The sequence below is a fragment of the Octopus sinensis genome, linkage group LG11 (genome assembly GCF_006345805.1).
Source record: "Octopus sinensis linkage group LG11, ASM634580v1, whole genome shotgun sequence".
Classification (NCBI taxonomy): Eukaryota; Metazoa; Mollusca; class Cephalopoda; order Octopoda; family Octopodidae; genus Octopus; species Octopus sinensis.
The window spans coordinates 37,128,427-37,150,494 of record NC_043007.1 but is presented as its reverse complement, the minus strand read 5'-3'; the positions used below and the strand labels follow the sequence as shown (position 1 = coordinate 37,150,494).

The window sequence follows — 22,068 nt, the reverse complement described above, 5'->3', positions numbered from 1 at the left end:
AATTTTTGGCTTCTGTACTTATATTCTGCCATGAATGTCCCCCTTTCTCTAGTTCCTTCTGTGTTGATCTACGTCATGAGTTCTTAGGCTTACCTTTCTTTCTATATCCATCTGGATTCCACTGTAAAGTACTTTTCTTTACATTTGGTGTATCTTTTCTAATTGTGCTACCAATCCACTTCCACTTTTTCTTAAATATTTGCTCCCTAATCGAAACTTCATTTGTTCTTTGTCAAAGCTCCATATTGCTTATGTGTTCGGGCCATCTAATTTTAAGTATACTACGCAAGCATCTGATGATGAATTATTGCATTTGCTTATTTGACTTAACTGTTGTTCACCATGTCTCAGCCCCATACAATAACACCTTGCTGCAAAATAAATTTCCACATCTTCAAAATGTTCTTGGATGCTTGGCATGACAGAATATTGCAACAAGTTCAAATAAATGGTACCATTCACAGTAGCGTCAAGAAAGACCAGTCCAGTTAATCCTTTCCATAATAAGCATCACCTGTAACACCGGGTAAATTAACATGACATTCTCCATAACATGCAAATGCTCTGATCTCCAGCAGGTGCAGTTGAGCTATTTGATTTAAATTTAACGTCATCATCCCAAACAATCTTTGTTGGAAAATGTGCATCATCTACACATCTTGCATGACAGCTCTTCCAAATGCAATTGACACTTGACTTTGAAATTCCTATCTCATGAATCATTTACCACACAGCTTTTCTTGAATTCTTGTATGTTTCTGTTGCTCTTTCTTGCTATCCATGGCTCATTGATGTCTGTGGTCATTTGGACATTTCTTATAGATATTCTGAACAGTTCCATCTGCTTCTAACTTTTCTCTAATTCAGCTGGTGGTAAGTCATGTGGGTGGATCTCTTTGAAATTCCCTCCTAAACTATCTTCGCATTTTAAACTTCCAATAGTACTTTAGGATAAAATTTCTGTTGTTCAAAGACCAGTCTAGCTCCCTTCATTATTTCTAAAGGGTTAAATCTAAAAAGGAATGATAATTGAGTTGTGTGTGTGTTTGTCTCCCACCACTGCTTGACAACAGGTGTTGGTGTGTTTACACCCCTGTGCAAAAGAGACTGAGGGAATAAGTACCAGACTTTAAAATAAAACACACTGAGGTTGATTCATTTGACTAAAAGAAATTCTTCTAGGATGTGCACCAGCATGGCCTCAGTCTAAAGACTGAAACAAATATAAGTTAAAAGATTTGTTAAAGTGTGTATACCTTTTGGGACACACTGGGCTTGTTAGTTTCTATCCTCCAAATCTGCTTGCAAGTCTTTCATTGACCTGGGGTTATAGAAGATACTTGCTCAAGGTGCCATACAGCGGGACTGAACTTGAAACCATGTGGTTGAGAAACAAACTTCATCATCTCACAACCATGTCTGTGCGCATGCGCACGCACACATGTGTATGGTGCTTCAGCATATAGCAGCCACCTGGCTGAAATATATCAAAGAAAATATATTGTAACCTGTTCTTTTCAGCACATGAGTTTTAAAAAAAAAAAATCAGTTATAATTTGTAACTTTTATACTTTTTAACCGGATGTTCTGTTTTCATTGTTTCTTTCTTTTTACTATTTGAATTTACCTTTTTCTCTTTTCTTTCTGCCTCCAGAGTCATTAGAGCAGGTATCAGGATAATACTGGGGGTGGGGTGGCTATATAGTTCCCACCATTGCTGCTCACAGTTTTGTGGTTTCAATAAATAATTTATGACATGGACTGAAATTTCTTGTGACTCTCTCCTTAGCTTCTTCTCAGTTTTCTATAAATTTTCCCATGCTAGTATGGGTGAGATGATTTTTAATAAATGTCAACATACACGTAATGCAAGAGGTAAACCACTTAACTATAAATCTGAAGGGCCTTGCTTTTACTTGTTACTAAGATGGATAAATCCAGCCCTCTCTCTCTCTTTGTTTTTTTTCTTGTGTCTGAATATGACTAACTTTGTATACCACCACTATTCCTTGAAATAATGCTGTACACTCATCTTCCCACTGTTATGCATATTCCTTTTTGCTATCTGCCACACCAAAAATGTATGCACATTTTGTCTTAGGTTCAGAAGAAACATTTCATTGTTAAAGAAGCCTCATCTTATTAAATGATTTCAGAGAAAAATCTTCCTCACACTCTAATATTCTTCAATCTTCTTTCTGTTCTTGGTGTTCCCCATCACCTGTTTATAGACTAATTAATGAACAAAACCTTATTTCTCAGACATAACGATGATGGTACATCAACTTCACTCGATGACTAATGTCAGACATCTGTAATGTGCTACCAAGTTAGAGAGCATGTGGCTGTCACTAAAGCTTAATAACAGTAAAATAACTTGGAGAAGTAGGAGGGGGCTTAAAATCTCCAGATGTACAGAAAACCAGGATGATTTCAAACTAGTTAAAGTCTTAATGTATAATAATAGTTTCTTAATTCACTCTTTAGCATTTAAATTTCTTTATCCGATCTACACTTTATTTATTCACTGTGTTTTGAATTAATCATGCATTGTCTTGTAGCTTCAAGATTCAATGGTGTGCTTGTATATTTTTAGAATGACATCGTAGGGTAGGTGTGAGAAGTTGGGTCTCGTCAGTTTTAACATAAAAAATGCAGAAGATTTCGGCTGGATAAAATGCTAAAAGATTTAAGCATAAAGTATATAGAATTAGAGGAATCATGTAGTGTGATGAAAATTTTTTTTTTTTTTAAATTCCAGTTCTCTAAGCTATTTTTTTTTGTTGCTGCAGAAGTGGAGTGAAATAGAATAGTGTAATGTGAAGTGGCTTCGATGGGAAATTGAAACCACATTATCTTTGCTTGCTTAAACCTAACCTTTGCTCTGTGGCATTTTTCACATTCTTACATAGAATTAACGAAAACATTTAGGTAATAACAAAATAAAGGAAGTAAAATTCACAAATGCAATTGCGAAATTAGTGTTAACATATTCATGTAGTGAGAATAAAAGTCACTTGAAAGACTAGTTTTTTTTTTTCTTTTCAACACAATAATTTTGAGTTAACTTTCTAATGATTACTCAATTAAATACATTAACACAGTCACCACATGATTATTTCTTGTTAACTATTTAAGCCTCCTTGTATTAAATACGTTAACACTAACTTATCGGTTTCACCACATAATTATTCCTAATTAACTTTTTAATCCTGTATTTTAAATATGTGAACATCTCACTAACATAGCTATTATTTATTTATTTTTCGTGCAGCTAGCACGTTATTTCTTCTCATAAATATATGTGTCTGTGTTACCTAAGCTAATATCTGACTTGATGTTATCGTGCAGGTATGTGTACCATAAGGGCCGAACGAGAATATGTTATTGAAGAAGACTTTATGAAAGCTGTACGAAAAGTGGCTGACAACAAGATTCTAGAATCCAAGTTGGACTACAAACCAATTTAAATTTCAGGCCGTATTCTAACAACAATTGTCTACAACTCAAAGTTTTTACATCTCTTGAGAATATAGTAGTTGTGCATTTTATGTTCTTTTCCTTTCTTTAAAATAAATATATTTCTTTTCCATTTTTTGTTAGAATTATTCAATTTTGGCAGGAGTAGCGTGGTTCAACTGCTCAATTTGGTAAAATGTAGTGTTACATGGAGCCTCTATTAGTCAAGGTTCATCATCATTTAATGTCCGTTTTCCGTGCTAGCACGGGTTGGATGGTTCGACCAGGGTCTGGGAAGCCAGGAGGCTGCTCCAGCCTGGTCTGGCAGTGTTTCTACAGCTGGATGCCCTTCCTAACGCCAACCACTCCGTGAGTGTAGTAGGTGCTTTTTACGTGCCACCGGCACAGGAGCCACTCAAGGCGGCGCTGGCATCGGCCATGTTCGGATGGAGCTTTTTACGTGCCGCCGGCACAGGTATCACAACTATAATTTCCATTTGATATGGTTGATTATTCTATTCCATTGCTTCTGTATGTGTAGGCTTGGACAAGACATTTTGAGAAAGACTAACAGTTACCTATGTAGGCAAGTCTCCTCTCTCCACACCACAAATGTTTACCCAAGGAAAAGGCCACCAACTTGGACTGGCACAGCACAACAACAGTGTCATTGCTGTCAGAACACAAAGAACTAAAACAGTGCCACGAAGCATCTCATCCATTATCTTCATCATAACTGTTTTAACATCCACTCTTCCATGCTTGCATAGGATGGACAGTGTTTATTGAAGCAGATTTTCTATGAATTCAATATAAAGCATTTTAGCCACTATATCACAATATTCAATAATATATTACTGGTATTTATTTTACCGAAATCCAACCTCTGCATAACTTCCATAAGATGTGGCTGCACAAATTATCTTGATGGCGTGTAGACCAGGATTCTCATAAAGGTTCAGAACATCTCATGGTGGGTGTGAGCACAAGACCAATGAGAACATTCATGGACATATTCTGTCCATCTCTACTGTTGTTGCTCAAAGCATGGTTGGTTTTGCTGGCCACTGCTATGATGCAGAACAACAGGCCTTATCAGATGAAATATTTTGGAAACAACTGCACCCTTATCAAAGACTGTACAACTACATTAATGTTATTGACAGAGACGCATAAAATTGAGGTCCTACTAAAGTTCATAGGGTGGGTTGGGGTAGAGATTCATACTGGGGTATTGTGAAACATATTGGTTATGGGTACTTGAAGAAGAAAACCTCTTGGGGTTCTGTAATGCAAATGATTTAACCATTTATAACTCAAGTTTCAGGCAGCCAACTAGTCTTCTGGTGAACATGACAGCCAAGTAAGTTTTGTTCTCAACAGGACAGACAGATAATGAAAATTGCTAAGTCTTTCTTCAGTAGAAAACATACCACTTAACATAGACTTGATAATTAGTGACCTCAGGATAAGAGTTTTATAAATTCCAGTGACAGGAGACAAACAATACTACACAAGCGCAGGAGTGGCTGTGTGGTAAGTAGCTTGCTAACCAACCACATGGTTCCGGGTTCAGTCCCACTGCGTGGCATCTTGGGCAAGTGTCTTCTGCTATAGCCCCGGGCCGACCAATGCCTTGTGAGTGGATTTGGTAGACGGAAACTGAAACAAGCCTGTCGTATATATGTGTGTGTGTTTGTCCCCCTAGCATTGCATGACAACCAATGCTGGTGTGTTTACGTCCCCGTCATCTAGCGGTTCGGCAAAACAGACCGATAGAATAAGTACTGGGCTTACAAAGAATAAGTCCCGGGGTCGATTTGCTCGACTAAGGGCGGTGCTCCAGCATGGCTGCAGTCAAATGACTGAAACAAGTAAAAGAGAATAATAACAGCACATTTGTTCTCAGCAACACTGAAGAAAGAGGTATAAAAATGGTACAATGAACTGTTGTTGATTGAGGAGAATTTGTGGGGGAAAAAAGTGGCTTACCTCAACTGGATCTAACAAAGGGACAAACTTTTCAGATTTACTGCTCCCTCCCTCTCTCAGAGAGGCACAAGCACCTACGCACACGGCAGTGACTTCTGCCTACCAAATTCAATCACAAAGCTTCGGTCGGCCCGAGGCTATAGCAGAAGACACTTGCCCAAAGTGCCACGTAGTGGGACTGAACCCGAAACCATGTAGCTAGGAAGCAAGCTCCCTAACCACACAACCATGCCTGCACCTACGAAAAGAATGTATGTACATATGCGCAGCATTGAGTGTGTGGCAAGCTTTCTACAGCCGGATGCCCTTCCTGACACCAACCTTCACCTGTTGCCAAGTGAGGTAGTTTTTTTTACTTCATGGTAGAAAAGGCCATTACAGACATGAAAGCAGCTGCTCAATTACCAGGGACTGTTGCAGAAATGGTGAAACTATGCTGTGAAGTAAGACATGCTGGTTACTCATGTACTTAGGTAGTGCAAAATGTTCTCTGATGACAGTTGCAAGCAACCTCATAGTGAACTGCTTCGAAGGACAAAGGAGATGCCTTTGAAAGAAGTAACAACAGAGGGCATTAAACTGGCGGACACTCATGAAAGCAGAGAGAGTTTATAGTAAAGCTAATCAGAAAGATAACTAGCTTAGATGATATGTAGTTTGGGTTTGTATCTGATGCTTTCTTATTAGTGAGTGCAAGAGAAGTTCTCAACCAAGTACAAGTAATTAGCCAAGAAAAATATTATAACTAGCATTTCTTGCCTTAGAGAAGGCCTTTGGCAGAGCAGTTGTATGGTACTGCATAGCCCGGTAGTTACTAAGAATACTGTTGAAAGAGGAATGGTTTGTGGAAGTTGTGCAAGTATGGGTCAGAGCTGTTATTAGCAAAGTGGAAGCGAGTAATGAGGCTCAGAATGGGATTTAGTGTGCAAGAATGTGTCTTATTTCTTTATTGCTCACAAGGGCCTAAACATAGAGGGGACAAACAAGGACAAACGGATTAAGTCGATTACATCGACCCCAGTGCGTAACTGGTACTTAATTTATTGACCCTGAAAGGATGAAAGGCAAAGTTGACCTTGGCGGAATTTGAACTCAGAACGTAACAGCAGACGAAATACCACTAAGCATTTCACCCGGTGTGCTAACGTTTCTACCAGCTTGCCACCAGTGTGCAAGAACGTGTCTATTAGGACTCAGTTCTCAATCTACTCATTTTTATATACTTCTCCAAAGCCATAAGAGAAGAGTTCAAAACTGGTTGTTGGTGAGAACTCATGTATACTCATAGCTGAATCAGTTAAAAAATGAGGGGAAAAGTTCCAAAGGTAGAAGCAAAATTAAGAGTAGTAAAGAGAGAAGTGTTAGCAGAAAAATAAAACAAAACAACCAACAGGGAAGTAGCACTGCTCAATATGCATAAAAGGAGTGGAGTGGAAGCACTCTGTCGGTTACGACGATGAGGGTTCCGGTTGATCCGATCAACGGAACAGCCTGCTCGTGAAATTAACGTGTAAGTAGCTGAGCACTCCACGGACACGTGTACCCTTAACGTAGTTCTCGGGGATATTCAGCGTGACAGAGAGAGTGACAAGGCTGGCCCTTTGAAATACAGGTACAACTGAAACAGGAAGTAAGATTGAGAGAAAGTTGTGGTGAAAGAGTACAGCAGGGACCACCACCATCCCTGCCAGAGCCTCGTGGAGCTTTAGGTGTTTTCGCTCAATAAACACTCACAACGCCCCGTGTGGGAATTGAAGCTACGGTCCTACGACCGCGAGTCCGCTGCCCTAACCACCGGGCCATTGCGCCTCCACTATAAAAGGAGTACACAAAAGATGATATAGGATCTTAGGCTGATAGAAGAGAGATTTCATTTGAAACAGATACACAAGAGTAATTATCAGGAAGAGCTCCTGAAAAATGAAACTTGAATTGCTCAGAAGAGATGACTAAAGAAAGGAAGGAAAAATTCAGACAATTATGATCTTTGTAGACAGGAAAGTGCTCACTCTCCAAATGAAAGGCGGATTGTATGAGGCTTAACATGAAAGGGGTGATGAATGTGGAGGATATTGGAAAGCTTGAAAGAAATGAGGTGAGCAAACTCTGATGGGTATATAATGTCAGCCAGCACAAACGATGGGGCACAAGTGTACTGAGAGAAAAGTTAGGCACCAGAAGTATTTGTAAAGTGTATAAGAGAGATGAGAGTAATAGTATAGGAATGTGAAGCACAAAAAGAATAATGGTTGAGTGAAAAAGTATTAAAAAAATGCAAGTAAGAGTCTACAGAAGAGGGAAACTGTTCAGTTTTCATATCTGTCTTCACCTATAGTCATGAATGTTGGGTAAAATTGTGAATACAAGTAGCAGAAATAGAGTTCCTCTGAAGGATCTTTGGTGTGACATAAAAAGCACCCCTTACACTGTAAAGTGGTTTGTTTACAAAAGGCATCCAGCCATAGAAACCAAGCCAAAATAGACTATGGAACCTGCCCTTGCCAGTTCCTGTCAAGCCATCCAACCCATGCCAGGGTGCATAACTTGGAGATCAGAGAGTTTCTCCAGGTTGAGTCACTGCATCACCACATTAAAAGGTCATGGGTCCAGCAGTACAGACATGTGATTAAAATGTCACAGGAAAGAATCACAAGATGAATTCTTCAAGTTGAGCTAAAGAGTAGACTAAAGACAAGAGGGATGGATAATATCCACAATCTCAGCTGGCCACACTCGGGAATCCAGCAGGAAACTCTAATGATGGTTGCTTCTGATGGAACTCTATGGGGAAGATGCTTGAGGACTCTATCTAGCGAGCCGCTCTCCGGCTATCTATCTGCGGCTTTATACAGCTATGGTACGACCTCACCTGGAATTTGCATCACCAGTCTGGAACCCTTATCTTGCCCAGGATATTAATCGTCTGGAAACCATTCAGCGATGTGCAACCAAGAGAATACCCACCATCAGGCATTTGCCATATACTGAACGCCTTACCTCCCTGGGCATGGATACATTGAAACTCCGACATCTGGCAGCTGACTTGGCAGACACCCATAAAATTATTAACCATCTTACAAACAATAACTCTGAGCACCTCTTCAAAGTCCACCTGTCTAACACCTGTGGACATGTTTACAAAGTCAGAAAACAGCACAGCTCCCATGACTTTCGGAAACATTTTTTCACGCTAAGAGTTTTTTAAGCATGGAACAGACTGCCGACATCAATTGTTAGTTGTCGGAGCACTGCATCCTTCAAAACTTCCATGCTTCCTGAGATTCGCCAACACTACACCTGATTTTCTCCCCTCCATACACACGCAAGCATGTATCTGACTCATACACTGTTCGCTTTCCAGACATTTGTACATTACTGCATATGCTTTATACGCACTTTTTGATAAGTTGTGGTGCACCTGAGCACTGTATACAATAATTTCATTACATATTATATGAATAATGGGTGGATAAAAGATGGTTGGATGGATAAAAGAGAAGCCAAATGGTGGCAATAAGTGGAGAGACATGTTAAAATGTGTTGATCAGAGTCCCAATACTTGTGTCTATACCTATTGCAAAATAAAACTATCACATTAGCAAATATTTCTCATTATACTGCCATAATGATGCACAAGAATGCAGCTTTTAAAAACAAATAGATATCAGAGATAGATCATTAGAAAACAATAAAAACAATCAATTTTTCCAGAAGATAGATCCCTGCTATTTAACATAACAAAACAGAAACCATCTTGGAAAAAAAAATTAATATGTTCTTTGAACAACAGACACCCTATGTGCAAAAACTGCAACAGCTGCAGTATTGCGCATCATGTGTTATATCAAATGGCAACATGTAACACGTCATAAACTAATGTTCAAAAATTTTAAAGACTACAGTGTCCTATAGTTATCATCATCATCGTTTAACGTCCGCTTTCCATGCTAGCATGGGTTGGACGGTTCAACTGGGGTCTGGCAAGCCCGAAGGCTGCACCAGGCCAGTCAGATCTGGCAGTGTTTCTACAGCTGGATACCCTTCCTAACGCCAACCACTCTGAGAGTGTAGTGGGTGATTTTATGTGCCACCGACACAGGTGCCAGACGAGGCTGGCAGACGGCCACGCTCGGATGGTGTTTTTTATGTGCCACCGACACAGGTGCCAGATGAGGCTGGCAGACGGCCACGCTCGGATGGTGTTTTCTTATGTGCCACCGACACAGGTGCCAGACGAGGCTGGCGAACGGCCACGCTCAGATGGTGTTTGTTACGTGCCCTCAGCATGGAGGCCAGAAACCAGTTATATATAAAGGAATTATAATGTCTTGTTTCCACAAGTTTTGAATTAAAATCTTCCACCAGGCTTTAATCACAATTTATGTTCCTAACACTGGCTTAATGATAACTAAGTTATTTTACTAAATTCTTTGTTATATTTAAAGTAATTGAAAGAAACACTGAGCATCTCAAAATGAATACAGTAATGAAAAGCTTAAACCATTCTAGCCATAACCATCCTGCTTTTTTCCTATGTGCAGGGAGTCCAGGATCACATTATCCAATGCATCCATTTCTTAGATGATAGGTTATGATTTGGAGGTGATTTAGATGCTACTTCTAGTAGGTTGAACAATAATGCAACAGCTTACTTGTAGGCTTGAGTGCATTGTATATGGTGTGTCAGTTGCATATTTTTCAATGAGAAATTCCAGAAACTCTGTTTCCTTACATCAACAAACCAGATGTCAGAAATAGATTATTTCACTCCCATTTCCACTCTCAGACCAAGATTGTAGTTTTGGTGACACAATAATTGTAGTTTGGTTAAAAAAAATATGAACAAAGTAAAATAAAAAAAAAAAACCCAGAAAAATATACACACAAATGAAGAAAAAGAACAAGTGAAAGGTTTAAATATATATATATTTGCAATTTACCTCTTTGTATTTGGTTTGAACAGAGTTAATCCCCAAGAAGTAAGTGAGCACTGTTTCAATTCCTAAACACAAGAGTCATGTTATATACCCGTCAAGAAATCTACAAAAACTAATTTCTTGCTCTAAATTGGCAAGCAACAAAGAACTGGTGAAAAGGAAAAAAAAAAAAAATTTTTGAAGAAAAATAAATAGATTGGAAAATTTTTTTTGTTTCATAAAATTTTTTAAATTCCTGCCATATATGGTATGGTGTAGCAAAATTAAGTGTTTATCATGTTAATATGATTTCAGCTTTGTGAGTGTTTTTATGTCGGGTTAAGTCTCCCTTTAATGCAAAAGCTTTCTCGCACAGATTGCATTTGTATGGTTTCTCGCCAGTGTGTGTACGAATGTGCCGATTCAAGTCGCCACGTAGCGAGAAGGCTTTATGGCAATATGAACAGGCAAATGGTTTTTCTCCTGTGTGTGTGCGTATGTGCTGTGTTAAGTGACATGATTGGGCAAAAGATTTATCACAGTACTGACAAGCAAATGCTTTCTCAATGTTGTGAGTTAGAACGTGTGATTTGAGAAGGCTCGAATGTAAAAATGTCTTTCGACAGACAGGACATTGCAAAGGTCCTGTGTGAATTTTCAGATGGTTGATGAAGTCTTTGTAGAGAGTTATTTCCTTTTGGCAAAAGCGACAGACAAAAGACTTGGTTTTTCTGTGCACAGCCATATGTTTCAGTAGTTGGTGCATATGAGTAAACACTTTGTTGCAGTGTTTACAACTATACAATTTGTCGTTCTGTACCTGAGTTACATTTTCAATAGACGCTGGTGAACTGTCTAGGTTTCTTAAACTGCTGTTCAGTACCTGTTTATTTCCAATGTGTGTGATTAAATGCTTAACAAGATGCAGACGCTCAACAAATGACTGATTACAAACATTGCACAAATAAGGGCTGTTTGTAGCAGAAACGCTGTTAGCTAAAGTAGATGTGGTACTCAAAGAACTCTCTTGACTTGTTGTAGGTTTGAGCTCTTTACCGTTTAAAGGATCTGTTTGAGTAGGTTCTGTGTATTCTTCTTTACATTTCTCAATGAAATACAAAGTGTCCACATTTTGAAAACTGTTTGCCTCCTCAGTTTGGTTATATGCTAACTCCAAATTCTCAATGTGGGTTTTCAAATGAGAAATAAAATCATTTTTATGCTGAAACGTAGACAAGCACTGATCACATTGAAACTGGGCCTTTTCTGAGGAGGCTTCTGATCTTTGGATATCTGGGCTCAAATCTTTACTACTTCTCAAACTAGAAGTTGTCATCAAATCAGAACTTGGAAGGGATCTTTGTTCTGTATGGTTCTTCAGATGGGACTCCAAACTGCTGTGATTATCAAATTGCTTACTACAGATTTTGCACTGAAATAAGCCATCTCTACTGAACTGTTTGGAGGTTTTGTTCTGGGAATTTTGTTGGCCTGCAGTCTCCAAGTTTGTTTCTGATTGCTTCTGGAAACTTTTCTCCAAATTATCAATTTTAACAGAAGAGTTTGATTTCAAATTTGGTCTGGGTGTGTGTCTTCTGAAGTGGGTTGTGAATGAATCAACAGTGGAGAAGTAGATATGGCATATCATACACTTAAACAATCTTTTATCTTCATGCACTGACATATGGTTAACGAAATTGTCAACAGTTAAATAATTAACCTTACAAAACTCACAGGTGTACAGAGAATGTCCAGAGCTGGCTGAGTCTTCTGCATTAGGAAGGTTTCCTGAAGATACAGATGTTATGACAAGAGGTGAATCTTGGTCACTTTCAGATTGGTCAATACAAAAGAAGTTTTGCTGCAGGTCAGTACTGGACTCACTTGTCACTGGAAATTTATTCAGATCTACAGTAATGTCATTAATGATTTCATTTTGTGCTGCTGCTGCTAATGATGTTGATGACGTTGTGGTTCGTTGGTTCACTGGCTGATTGCTTGTGTAAGCATTCTCTTCTAAATAAGTTGCTCCTGCTTGGCCATCAAAATTTACATTGTGTGTCATGAAATTGATGTCTTTATCACACTGGTCTTTTCTTGATGCCAGGATATCATTTCGAGAAAGATCTTGAGATTTGTCTACAGTTAGGAAAGTGCCACTGTCATTTTTGAAGTTACCCTGAGAAAGTTCTGAACAGTCATTTACTAGGGACAATTTTACATCAAAGTTACTGATGGTGTTTGAGGTTTTGTTGCTAGAATTTACTCCAAGCCTGTCTTGACTACCAGCATCTGTGATTGAGTTCATTTCAATACTGTTGTTATTGTTGTTGCTGTTGTTGTTGTTGGTGGTGTTGGTGTTAGTTGTGGAAATCTCTTCAAGAAGTACCATGTCTTCGTTATTGCCACAATAGCTATCAAGATTAACAAACTGGTCACTATGGGAAAGGTTTTCTGGAAAGCTGGAACTGAACTGAGAATCATTTAGTTCAGATGAAAACTTCTGATAGTTTGTAAGGTCAAAGGTCAAACTTCTGTTAATGAATTGGTCATCAAATTCTGACTGATCGCAATAACCATTGAGAATCTGGATTAGTTCTCTGTTTTTCTTAATCGCTTCAGTCAAATTGCTGCTTGATGAATAAATATCTGGCTTGTTCTGGCTTGTGTGAGTTTTCAAGTGGTTGACCAGTTCAGCAGATCCAACGAACTGCAGTGGACATTGGTCACAAGAGAATGTCTTTGATGGCATGTTGTTCTTTCTTCGGTTGCTCAAAACATTTGGCTTGTTATTGATTCGAGTTTGTTCCTTTTCTAATGATAATCTCCTGCTATTACTTTTCCCACTGTTCAGATCTAAAGTATCATAGTTCGAGATATCAGACCTCTCTCTCCCCAATTCATTTGTTTTGGGAGCAGTAGAAACGGGGTTACGAGAATGATCTAAGTTACCTAATGGATCTGGCGGGTGAGCTAAGTTCAGTAATGAAAATGTGTTGAAGTCAATATTCATGGATAGCTCGTTACACTTCTCACAGTAAAATAGCCACTGACCAGTCTTTGTGCGGCAATGCACGGCAACATGTTTCAGATCAGCACTTTCAATATTGTTCCGGATAAATTCCATTTTTTTCTCATCTATATCTCTTTCAGTTTGTATTGCAATGCTTTTTGATGTCACTCGGCCTTCACTGGATGTCCGTACATCCTTATCAAGAACACCTAGCCGACTTCTTCCAACAATGGAATTCCTACTGTTATTTACAAAGAACTGGAACTGTTTTCGGACGTGGTCTTTTTTTGGAGCTGAGGAATAGTTTGACTTCAAGAAGTTTCGACTGTGAATCAGTAATCTCTTGGAATCGCTCTTTATTCCATGTTCCTGACTGCGACTTGTTTTAATTGGCAAATGCACCTTACTGTTTCCACCTGATACCTTTGATCTGTCTTTACCCCCATCTTTGGATTGATTGACTGATAAGCCATCTTCTATTGGATCATCATCAAGAATGACCACTTCTTCAACTTCGGACCGCTTGAGCATTTTAGCTGCAGCACCTTGTTGTTCTACAAATGAGCGTTTGCTACTTTTATTGCTTAAGTGCTGGTTTTTTGAAATGCTTTTAAGTTCTTTATCTAAGACGTTTCGACATTGAGGTGTTGAAAAATAAGTGGTGGGCACAAGAGACTTGTCCAAGTTATACTTGCTTCCCTGCCTATTGGTTAAATCTCTTGACTGGTTGTTAAACCACGCTGAAGAGTTTTGCAGAACTTTCTTGTTCTGTTCCTGAGATAAAGCTTGGTTGCTCACCAAGTTGCGAACTACATTGCTTCTTCTAATCTTCAGTGGCTTGTTCAACCCTACCTCACCTGTGGAATACACCTTGTTTGCAGAAACATCTCCGTGACTCAGCGAGTGGAGTCTCATGTGTTTTATTAAATGACTCAGAGCAGGAAACGAATCAGAACAGTATTTGCATCGATAGCGCTTCTCTTCGAAATGAACATTCCGGCAATGCATCGAGAGAGTGCGAAGACTGGTAAAGCGCTTCTCACATTTGTTACACTTGAACAGCTTATCTGTGCCTAAGTGTATCTTGACATGCCTAGTCAGGTCACCACGGAGCGTGAATGCTTTCGGACACTGTGGACAATGAAATGGTCTCTCTCCTGTGTGAATGCGAATATGCCGGTTGAGGTCACCACGCAAAGTGAAAGCCTTCTGGCAGTAGTCACATTTAAAAGGCCTCTCACCTGTATGAGTTCGAATGTGTTGAGTAAGGTGACAGGCCTGAGAAAACATCTTCTTACAGTACTCACATTTGAATGGCTTATCTATCTTTGACAGAGAAACTCCACCAGGGGATGGTTCGGAGTTTTTCTCTGATTTCTCTGGTTGACTGCTCCCTCCATTTACAGCTGAGGGTAAAGGTGCTACATCGGCAATAACATTCGTTGCCTCGGTGGAATGGTAAACCTGTTGTTGATCCGGAAGACTGGAAACATTGGTTAGGTTTTGCTGAGACGCAGAAGGATTTTCATTGCTTTGAACTGGCTTTGAAAACGTAACACTAGTGGCATTAGTGTTCTTAGAAGGTGTCCCCGAGGTAATTTGTAGAGTATCAAGAGGCTCTTCATCAACAATCGTAATAGAAGGTGAAGCTTGGGACTGAGGTTGTTGGTTGGAAGATGACAATGACAGTGAAGGTGTTGCTGTTGTTAATGACGAGGAAGATGAAGATGATGATGATGATGACGATGATGATGACAATATGGATGATGGTAGTTCAGTTGCAGCTGATGCTGGCGTTTCCTGAAAGAAGTTTGTTAATGATACATCGGAGGATACTGACTGAACTGCCAGGTCTGTGTCAGAGGTGACCAACTGCGGAGCATCATCATAAATAGAAACGGACTCGAATGAGGATTCTTCCATTTCAGAGAACAACCTTGTATCAATTTGGTTCATATCCATGGTAACAAGATCAAAGAGATTTCTTCAATTTTATTATTTTTGCTGATGTTGAAGTATATGGGAGCTATCGATCTTACATCAAGACCTGAAAAATCAGAGTATGAACCAAACATTTTGGCCGGACCTGCATGAACCCAAAGGGATAATCTGAAAGTGGAATGGACAATGAATTCTCATCTTGGTAAAGTTATGTCTTAAGATCATAAGTTTCCTTTCTCTGTTTTCTTTATTAAATAAAATCTTTTAACTTTTGAAATTATTTGTTTTCAATATATGATTTTGTTGAAAAATAGTTCCATTTTACCCTGCAGATTTCTTTAATAATCATATTGATGATGGATCAGGTTGGAAAATTTATTATATTGATAGCTTGTTTAAAAATCTCTAATACCTCCATGCAGCCAATGAGGCTTGGTTATTGCTAATTATTATTATTATTATTATTATTATTATTTACTTCTTTTGTACTCTGAAGTTGGCATATAATAAAAGAATATTCAAACTGTGTGTATGTTGACGGTGACGATGGTTAACGGTAACTTGCATCATTTAAATTATCACATTAGTAACAGACATCTTGCAATCAGAATTCCAGGATCCAATGTCTCCAGAATATAAGAAGGAATCTGACTGAAAAAAAGAAAAAGGACAGATATCAGAGAATAAATAAATAAATAAATCTATATACATATGTATATATGTGTATATGTATATATGTGTGTATATATATATATATATATATATATAATATCAGTAAAAAATATATATATGCATATATACATACATATACATATGTACTTACCTACATATATATGTATATATACATGCATATAAGGGTACAGGACATCGAAAAAACGTTGAACACAATGAGAAACGAAAACATAAAAACAAAAAGATAGAAACGAACATTTTTTTCAAACAACGAAACAAACAACATAAAGAATATTCCCCTTCTTCAGTTGTCCCTGATTCATCTTCTCACCTTCGAAACATGGAGTAGATGAGAAACAGGGACAACTGTTTAAGATTTAATTTAATACATATATTTCTGTTTCTGTGTGTGAAACTGATAAACTAAATTCAATTTACGATAAAAATTTGCAGTTTCATTTTGATGAAAATACCAGCATCTTCAGAGTAAATCATTTGAATGCAGTTGGCCTGCGTTTAGTGTCTCTGACTGTCACCCACATCCACTCCATTAGTTGTACTACTTTTCTTTCACCAGCGTGGCCAATGAGACACATTGCATTTTATTATATGCAAGATGGTGGAAGGCACCGAGCTGGCAGAAACATTAGCATGCCAGACGAAATGCGTAGCCATATTTCGTCTGCCGTTACGTTCTGAGCTCAAACTCCGCAGAGGTCAACTTTGCCTTTCATCCTTTCGGGGTCGATAAATTAAGTACCAGTTACGCACTGGGGTTGATGTAATCGACTTAATCCCTTTGTCTGTCCTTGTCTGTCCCTTCTATGTTTAGCCCCTTGTGGGTAATAAAGAAATAAGAAACATTAGCATGCTGGGTGAAATGCTTAGCGGTATTTCATCTGTCTTTACGTTCTGAGTTCAAATCCAACTGAGGTTGACTTTGCCTTTCATCCTTTTGGGGATGATAAATTAAGTACCAGTCATGTACTGAGGTTGATCTAATCAACTGACCCCCTCCCCCAAAATTTCAGGCCTTGTGCCTAGTGTAGAAATGAATTGTTAGAATTCTGGACGAAATGCTTAGAAGTATTTCGCCAGTTGCTACATTCTGAGTTCAAATTCCGCCAAGGTCGACTTTACCTTTCATCCTTTTGGGGTTAATAAATTACGTACCAGTTGAGTACTGGGGTCGATGTAATCGACTATCCCCTTTCCCCAAATTTCAGGTTTTGTGCCTATAATAGAAAGGATCATATGTAAGATGGTGTAGAGGTGATGAAAAATACAACACAAAGGAGAGATGAAGTAATTTAAAGACAAAACAGAATTAGTGTTAATTTGACACTCAGGAAACGGGACAAAAAAAAAATTAAAAAAAGGAAATGTCTTTAACATTTTGAGCATTCAATCTTTTTCAGAAAGATAGATTAGACATAGACAGAAAAGAAGAGTGGAATAAAACTGGAGAAATTGTAACTTACATGTGTACATAAACACACATACACATACATACATGTAAATATTTTTTATTGTTGTTTTTGTATAACCCCAGGCCAGCTCTAATCAAGCAGATCTATGAACAAACGTATTTCAGCTATGACCATCCCTTTCTTTTTGGCTCATTTGTTATTTTAAACAGGAATAGTGCACTACATTATCCAACGTTTCCTGTTCCATTTTGTGAAGTGAGTAAGTGTGGTTCTGAAGAGACTTGGCTTCTATTTATAGCACATCAAACAGCTGTATGTAGGTTCTACTGGTGTCTAGTATTGATGTTGTTGTTGGCAGCAAAGGAAGAGAAGGAGGAGAAGGAGAAAGGAAGAACAAGGAGATAGGGAAAAGGAGAAGGCAGAGCAGGAAGAAGGAGAAGGATGCTAAATTCTGTAACTGAAATCATTGATAACTCTCACTTTACTCACTGCATCATTGTATATAGCTTGTACAACTCTCACAAGTCATTCATCTACATCTAGTTTCCTTAATGGCTATCAGATCACTAAGTACTCTTTCAAAGGCCCTCTCCAAATCAACAAAAACCAAGAATAGTGGTTTATTTTTAACCAAGTATTTCCCCTGCAGTTGCCTCACTAAGAAGATAGCATCTGTGGTACCCCCTTTGAGCATGAAGCCAAACTGCATCTCATCTAGCTCTACTCTATCACAGATTAATTGTATTACAACTTTCTCTGGGAACATCATAACCTGATCACCTAGTTTGATTCATCCTCTCACAGAAGCAACGTCATTGTTCTTGTGGCTTTTATGATGACACATCTATGCTAGTTACTGAGTATGACAGCTTCCTGTATAACCTGGATTTGTCTATGCATCCTACATCATCAGATATCTTGAGTATCTCTGCAACAATCCCTAACAAATACACAACTTTCTTAATCACTTTATCTACCAAGCTACTATAAACTTAAATTGGGCCAGCATCAGTATGAGGCAGCACTTCTATACTCCATGCATTCTCCACATTCAGAAGCCTCTCGTAATAACACTTCCACGCCACTTTCTTGTCTTCCATGTGTATGATGAGTATGCCCTCATCATTCTGAATATACTTCTTGCCAAACTCAGAACCTGAAGATGGACCAAAATACTGCTAAACACTTTGTACAGCATACTAAGAATTCTGTCTCAGTTCTTTCTCAGACACTGCCTTGCAATCCAGAACACATCATGCTTCTGTGACTCATGTAGGACATGTGCAAATATCTTACTTTCTGCCTCACCCTTAGCCAAGTATACCTGTCACTTAACTGCTCTTCTAGCCATTTGATACTTCTCCCTAATACCAATATCCTTCCAGATTTCCCAAGCCTGTCCCTGTCTCTTAGCCTTACCTATCCTATCAACCATTATGTTACCTTCAATTTGGTTATGGCTTTGTCCCAGCCATATGTTTGATCTGTAGCACAAGGCAGATTATTTCTTAGAAATTCCCAACAGTCATATAAATCAGTTAAAATTCCTCTAAACCTATTCACAACTATGGGATTTCTTACATATGAATGTGTGTGTGTACACACACACACACACATAATTAATAATATTACGGTAATAAAGATTTTAGAAATTTTTACTACCAGTGGCCTAGCGTATAGAAAAATTAGCCAATAGAGTATATATTATTCATGTAATGTACACTGTATTATATATATATATATACATACATTTGTATGAATGCATATATGTATGTAAGGTGGTGAGCAGATGGAATTGTTAGCATGCTGGACAAAGGGCTAAGCAGCATTTTGATCATCTTCACATTCTGAGATCAAATGCCACGAAGGTTGACTTTGCCTTTCGTCCTTTCAGTGTCAATAAATTAAGTACTAGTCAGGTACTAAAAAAAAAAAAGTGATCCCCTCCAGTCATGAATAACCATGGGATTGCACCTAGAAAGTTACTCTCCCAGGCACAAGTCTGAGCAAGGTTATTTATGGAAGACCAGCAATCGCCCATGCATACCAGCCTCCTCTCTCCACACCACCAATGTTATCCAAGGGAAAGGCAACGGCCAATAGAGCTTGGTACCAGTGATATCGCAACTCATTTCTACAGCTGAGTGAACTGGAGTAATGTGAAATAAAGTGTCTTGCTCAAGAACACAACATGCAGCCCACTCCTGGAATCAAACTCACAACCTCATGATCGTAAGCTTGATGCTCCAACCACTGAGCCATGTGCCAATCTCCTGACATGAAACCAACTGAAAATCTTGGAGTATACTAGATAGAACTATATGAAAAACTCGACAGAAATCTAAATCTAAAGATGAATTGTTTCGATTGTTGCGTGAAAAGTGGGCAGAAATTCCACAAGAGACAATCACAAAGCTCATCAGTTCAATGCCAAAAAAAGTTTATGAATTAAAACCTGCAAAGGGAATGTCAACTAAATACTAAAGTATGTAGTCCTACCTATTGATTACATTTCAATTGTTTGCTTTGCATATTAAACAAGATTTTGAAAATTAAAGGTGTCTATTTACTTCCTACAGGTCTGTGTACCACACACACACACACACATATATATATATATATATATATATATATATATATATATATATATATATATATATACTTTATTTAAAGCAGCAGAAAATTCAACAAAATCTGTTACTCTGAGTTTCACTTTAAATAAAGCATATTACTCTACCACTGGTATTTGAGTACTCTTTTTTCCACCTTGTTTCACATTTATGTGTTTACTCCGATATATATATATATATTCATTTATATAATATATTACTCATTTGTGTGTGTGTGCATGTGTTGTAATATCTAATTTCATGGGAAAGGTTACATGTTTAGTATGGCTTTATTTTTTGCTTTATTTATATTATATACTGACTTGAATGCAAGATGAAGTATCTCAATTCTTATGATTGTTAGTCATGTGATCTAGCAGGCAGTCAGCTATTACCTCAGTATTTCATATGTTTGAAGTTGTGACAGGAGGAACAGTATGACATTTCATCCTTGCACACAGGTCACCACTTAAAAAAAATATAATAAAATAAAATAAAAGGGAGAAAAAAAACAGTAGAAGGGGAAAATAAATAAATAACTAGACATCTCCCCCACCTGCCCTTATTCCCCATGAAACATTCTTTCACCAGTTCACTGTATCAAATTTCATTAGCCATCACATTGTATTCACCTGAATGTGTATAACAAAACTTCATTTTTCTTACATATATTTGAGCTAATAATCTCAGGTGAGCAGGCATTTTTGTCGCTGGTTCTCCTAGTAGCAGCAGCTGCTGCTGCTACTACTAATGGTGATGGCAGGAATTACTGGCAGGTCATCAGCCTGACAGATGCAACAGGCTTTCTCATATGTAATATAGTCAATTGAGAAACTTTGATCGGCTGAGATTATCCAAAGAAATTAATAGACAAAAAAAAAAGGGAGGAAAAATAGCAAAACAAAGAAAAAAACTACAAAAACCTCCCTCTAGAAATTTTGAAAAGTTTAAAAACAAAGAACAAGTGAAGGGAAGTAACTTCGATAAGATCAGTTGATTGAAATTTTTGGACACTATAGACAATGCAGATTGGAATGGATCTGGTATTTAAAAGCATTACGTTCAAGGGTTATAACTGATCGAATTGGTTTAGTGCATTACTGATAATGTACATTTTATTGATATTGGAGAGATAAAGGTCACAGCTGAAATCTGGCATGATTTGAACTTAAAAGTAAAAGGACATAACTAAATACCATAAAGTATTTTGTATGGGTCTCAACTATTTCCACCATTAAAACTGTAAGCAGGTTGAGCAACTAAAAAGGCGGCGAGCTGGCAGAAACGTTAGTGTGCTGGGCGAAATGCTTAATGGTATTTTGTCTGCCGCTACGTTCTGAGTTCAAATTCCGCCGAGGTCGACTTTGCCTTTCATCCTTTCGGGGTCGATAAATTAAGTACCAGTTATGCACTGGGGTCGATATAACTGACTTAATCTGTTTGTCCTCCCTATGTTTAGCCCCTTGTGGGTAGTAAAGAAATAGGTCGAGCAACCATGTTGAAGTTCTCTCTTTGGTTTGTGTAAGGACTGGGGTCAATTTAATTGAATGTTCTGTGTCCACAAGTGTGTGACCATATGTCAATGATAGACATTATTATTATGAGCAGGGAGAAGAGTCCGAGTCTGTGCGATATTTTTCTCTGGCTCTTTATGTTCTGAATTCAAATACCACAAAGGGTGACTTTACCTTTCATCCTTTTAGAGTTGATGAAATAAAGTACCAAGCACAGGTGTAGCTGTGTGGTAAACAGCTTGCTCCCCAACTACATGGTAGTGGATTCAGTCTCACTGTGGCAAGTGTCTTCAGCTATAGCCTTGGGTAAACCAAAGCCTGGTGAGTGGATTTGCTAGACAGAAACTGAAAGCAGTGAGCTGGCAGAAACATTAGCATGCTGGGCAAAATGCTTAGCAGTATTTCGTCTGCTGCTATGTTCTGAGTTCAAATTCCGCCGAGGTCAACTTTGCCTTTCATCCTTTTGGGGTTGATTAAATAAGTACCAGTTACGCACTGGGGTTGATATAATCGACTTAATCT

The 22,068-nt window shown here is 38.3% G+C and overlaps 2 protein-coding genes across 3 annotated transcripts in view; one reads left to right on the top strand and one right to left on the bottom strand.

The window, feature by feature from the left end:
* Positions 1-3,589, top strand: part of LOC115217040 (26S proteasome regulatory subunit 10B) — a 28,274-nt gene extending 24,685 nt beyond the window's left edge. Inside the window, exon 12 of the mRNA XM_029786598.2 lies at positions 3,352-3,589. Within this exon, the coding sequence (XP_029642458.1) occupies positions 3,352-3,470 (119 nt within the window). The 3' untranslated portion in view covers positions 3,471-3,589. The remainder of the gene's footprint in view (positions 1-3,351) is intronic.
* Positions 3,590-10,356: 6,767 nt separating this feature from the next.
* LOC115217032 overlaps positions 10,357-22,068 on the bottom strand; it is a 29,026-nt gene continuing 17,314 nt past the window's right edge. For both annotated transcript variants that reach the window (XM_029786583.2, XM_029786584.2), the window contains exon 2: positions 10,357-15,972. In XM_029786583.2, coding sequence (XP_029642443.1) covers positions 10,663-15,342 — 4,680 coding nt within the window. In that variant the 5' untranslated portion in view covers positions 15,343-15,972 and the 3' untranslated portion in view covers positions 10,357-10,662. The remainder of the gene's footprint in view (positions 15,973-22,068) is intronic.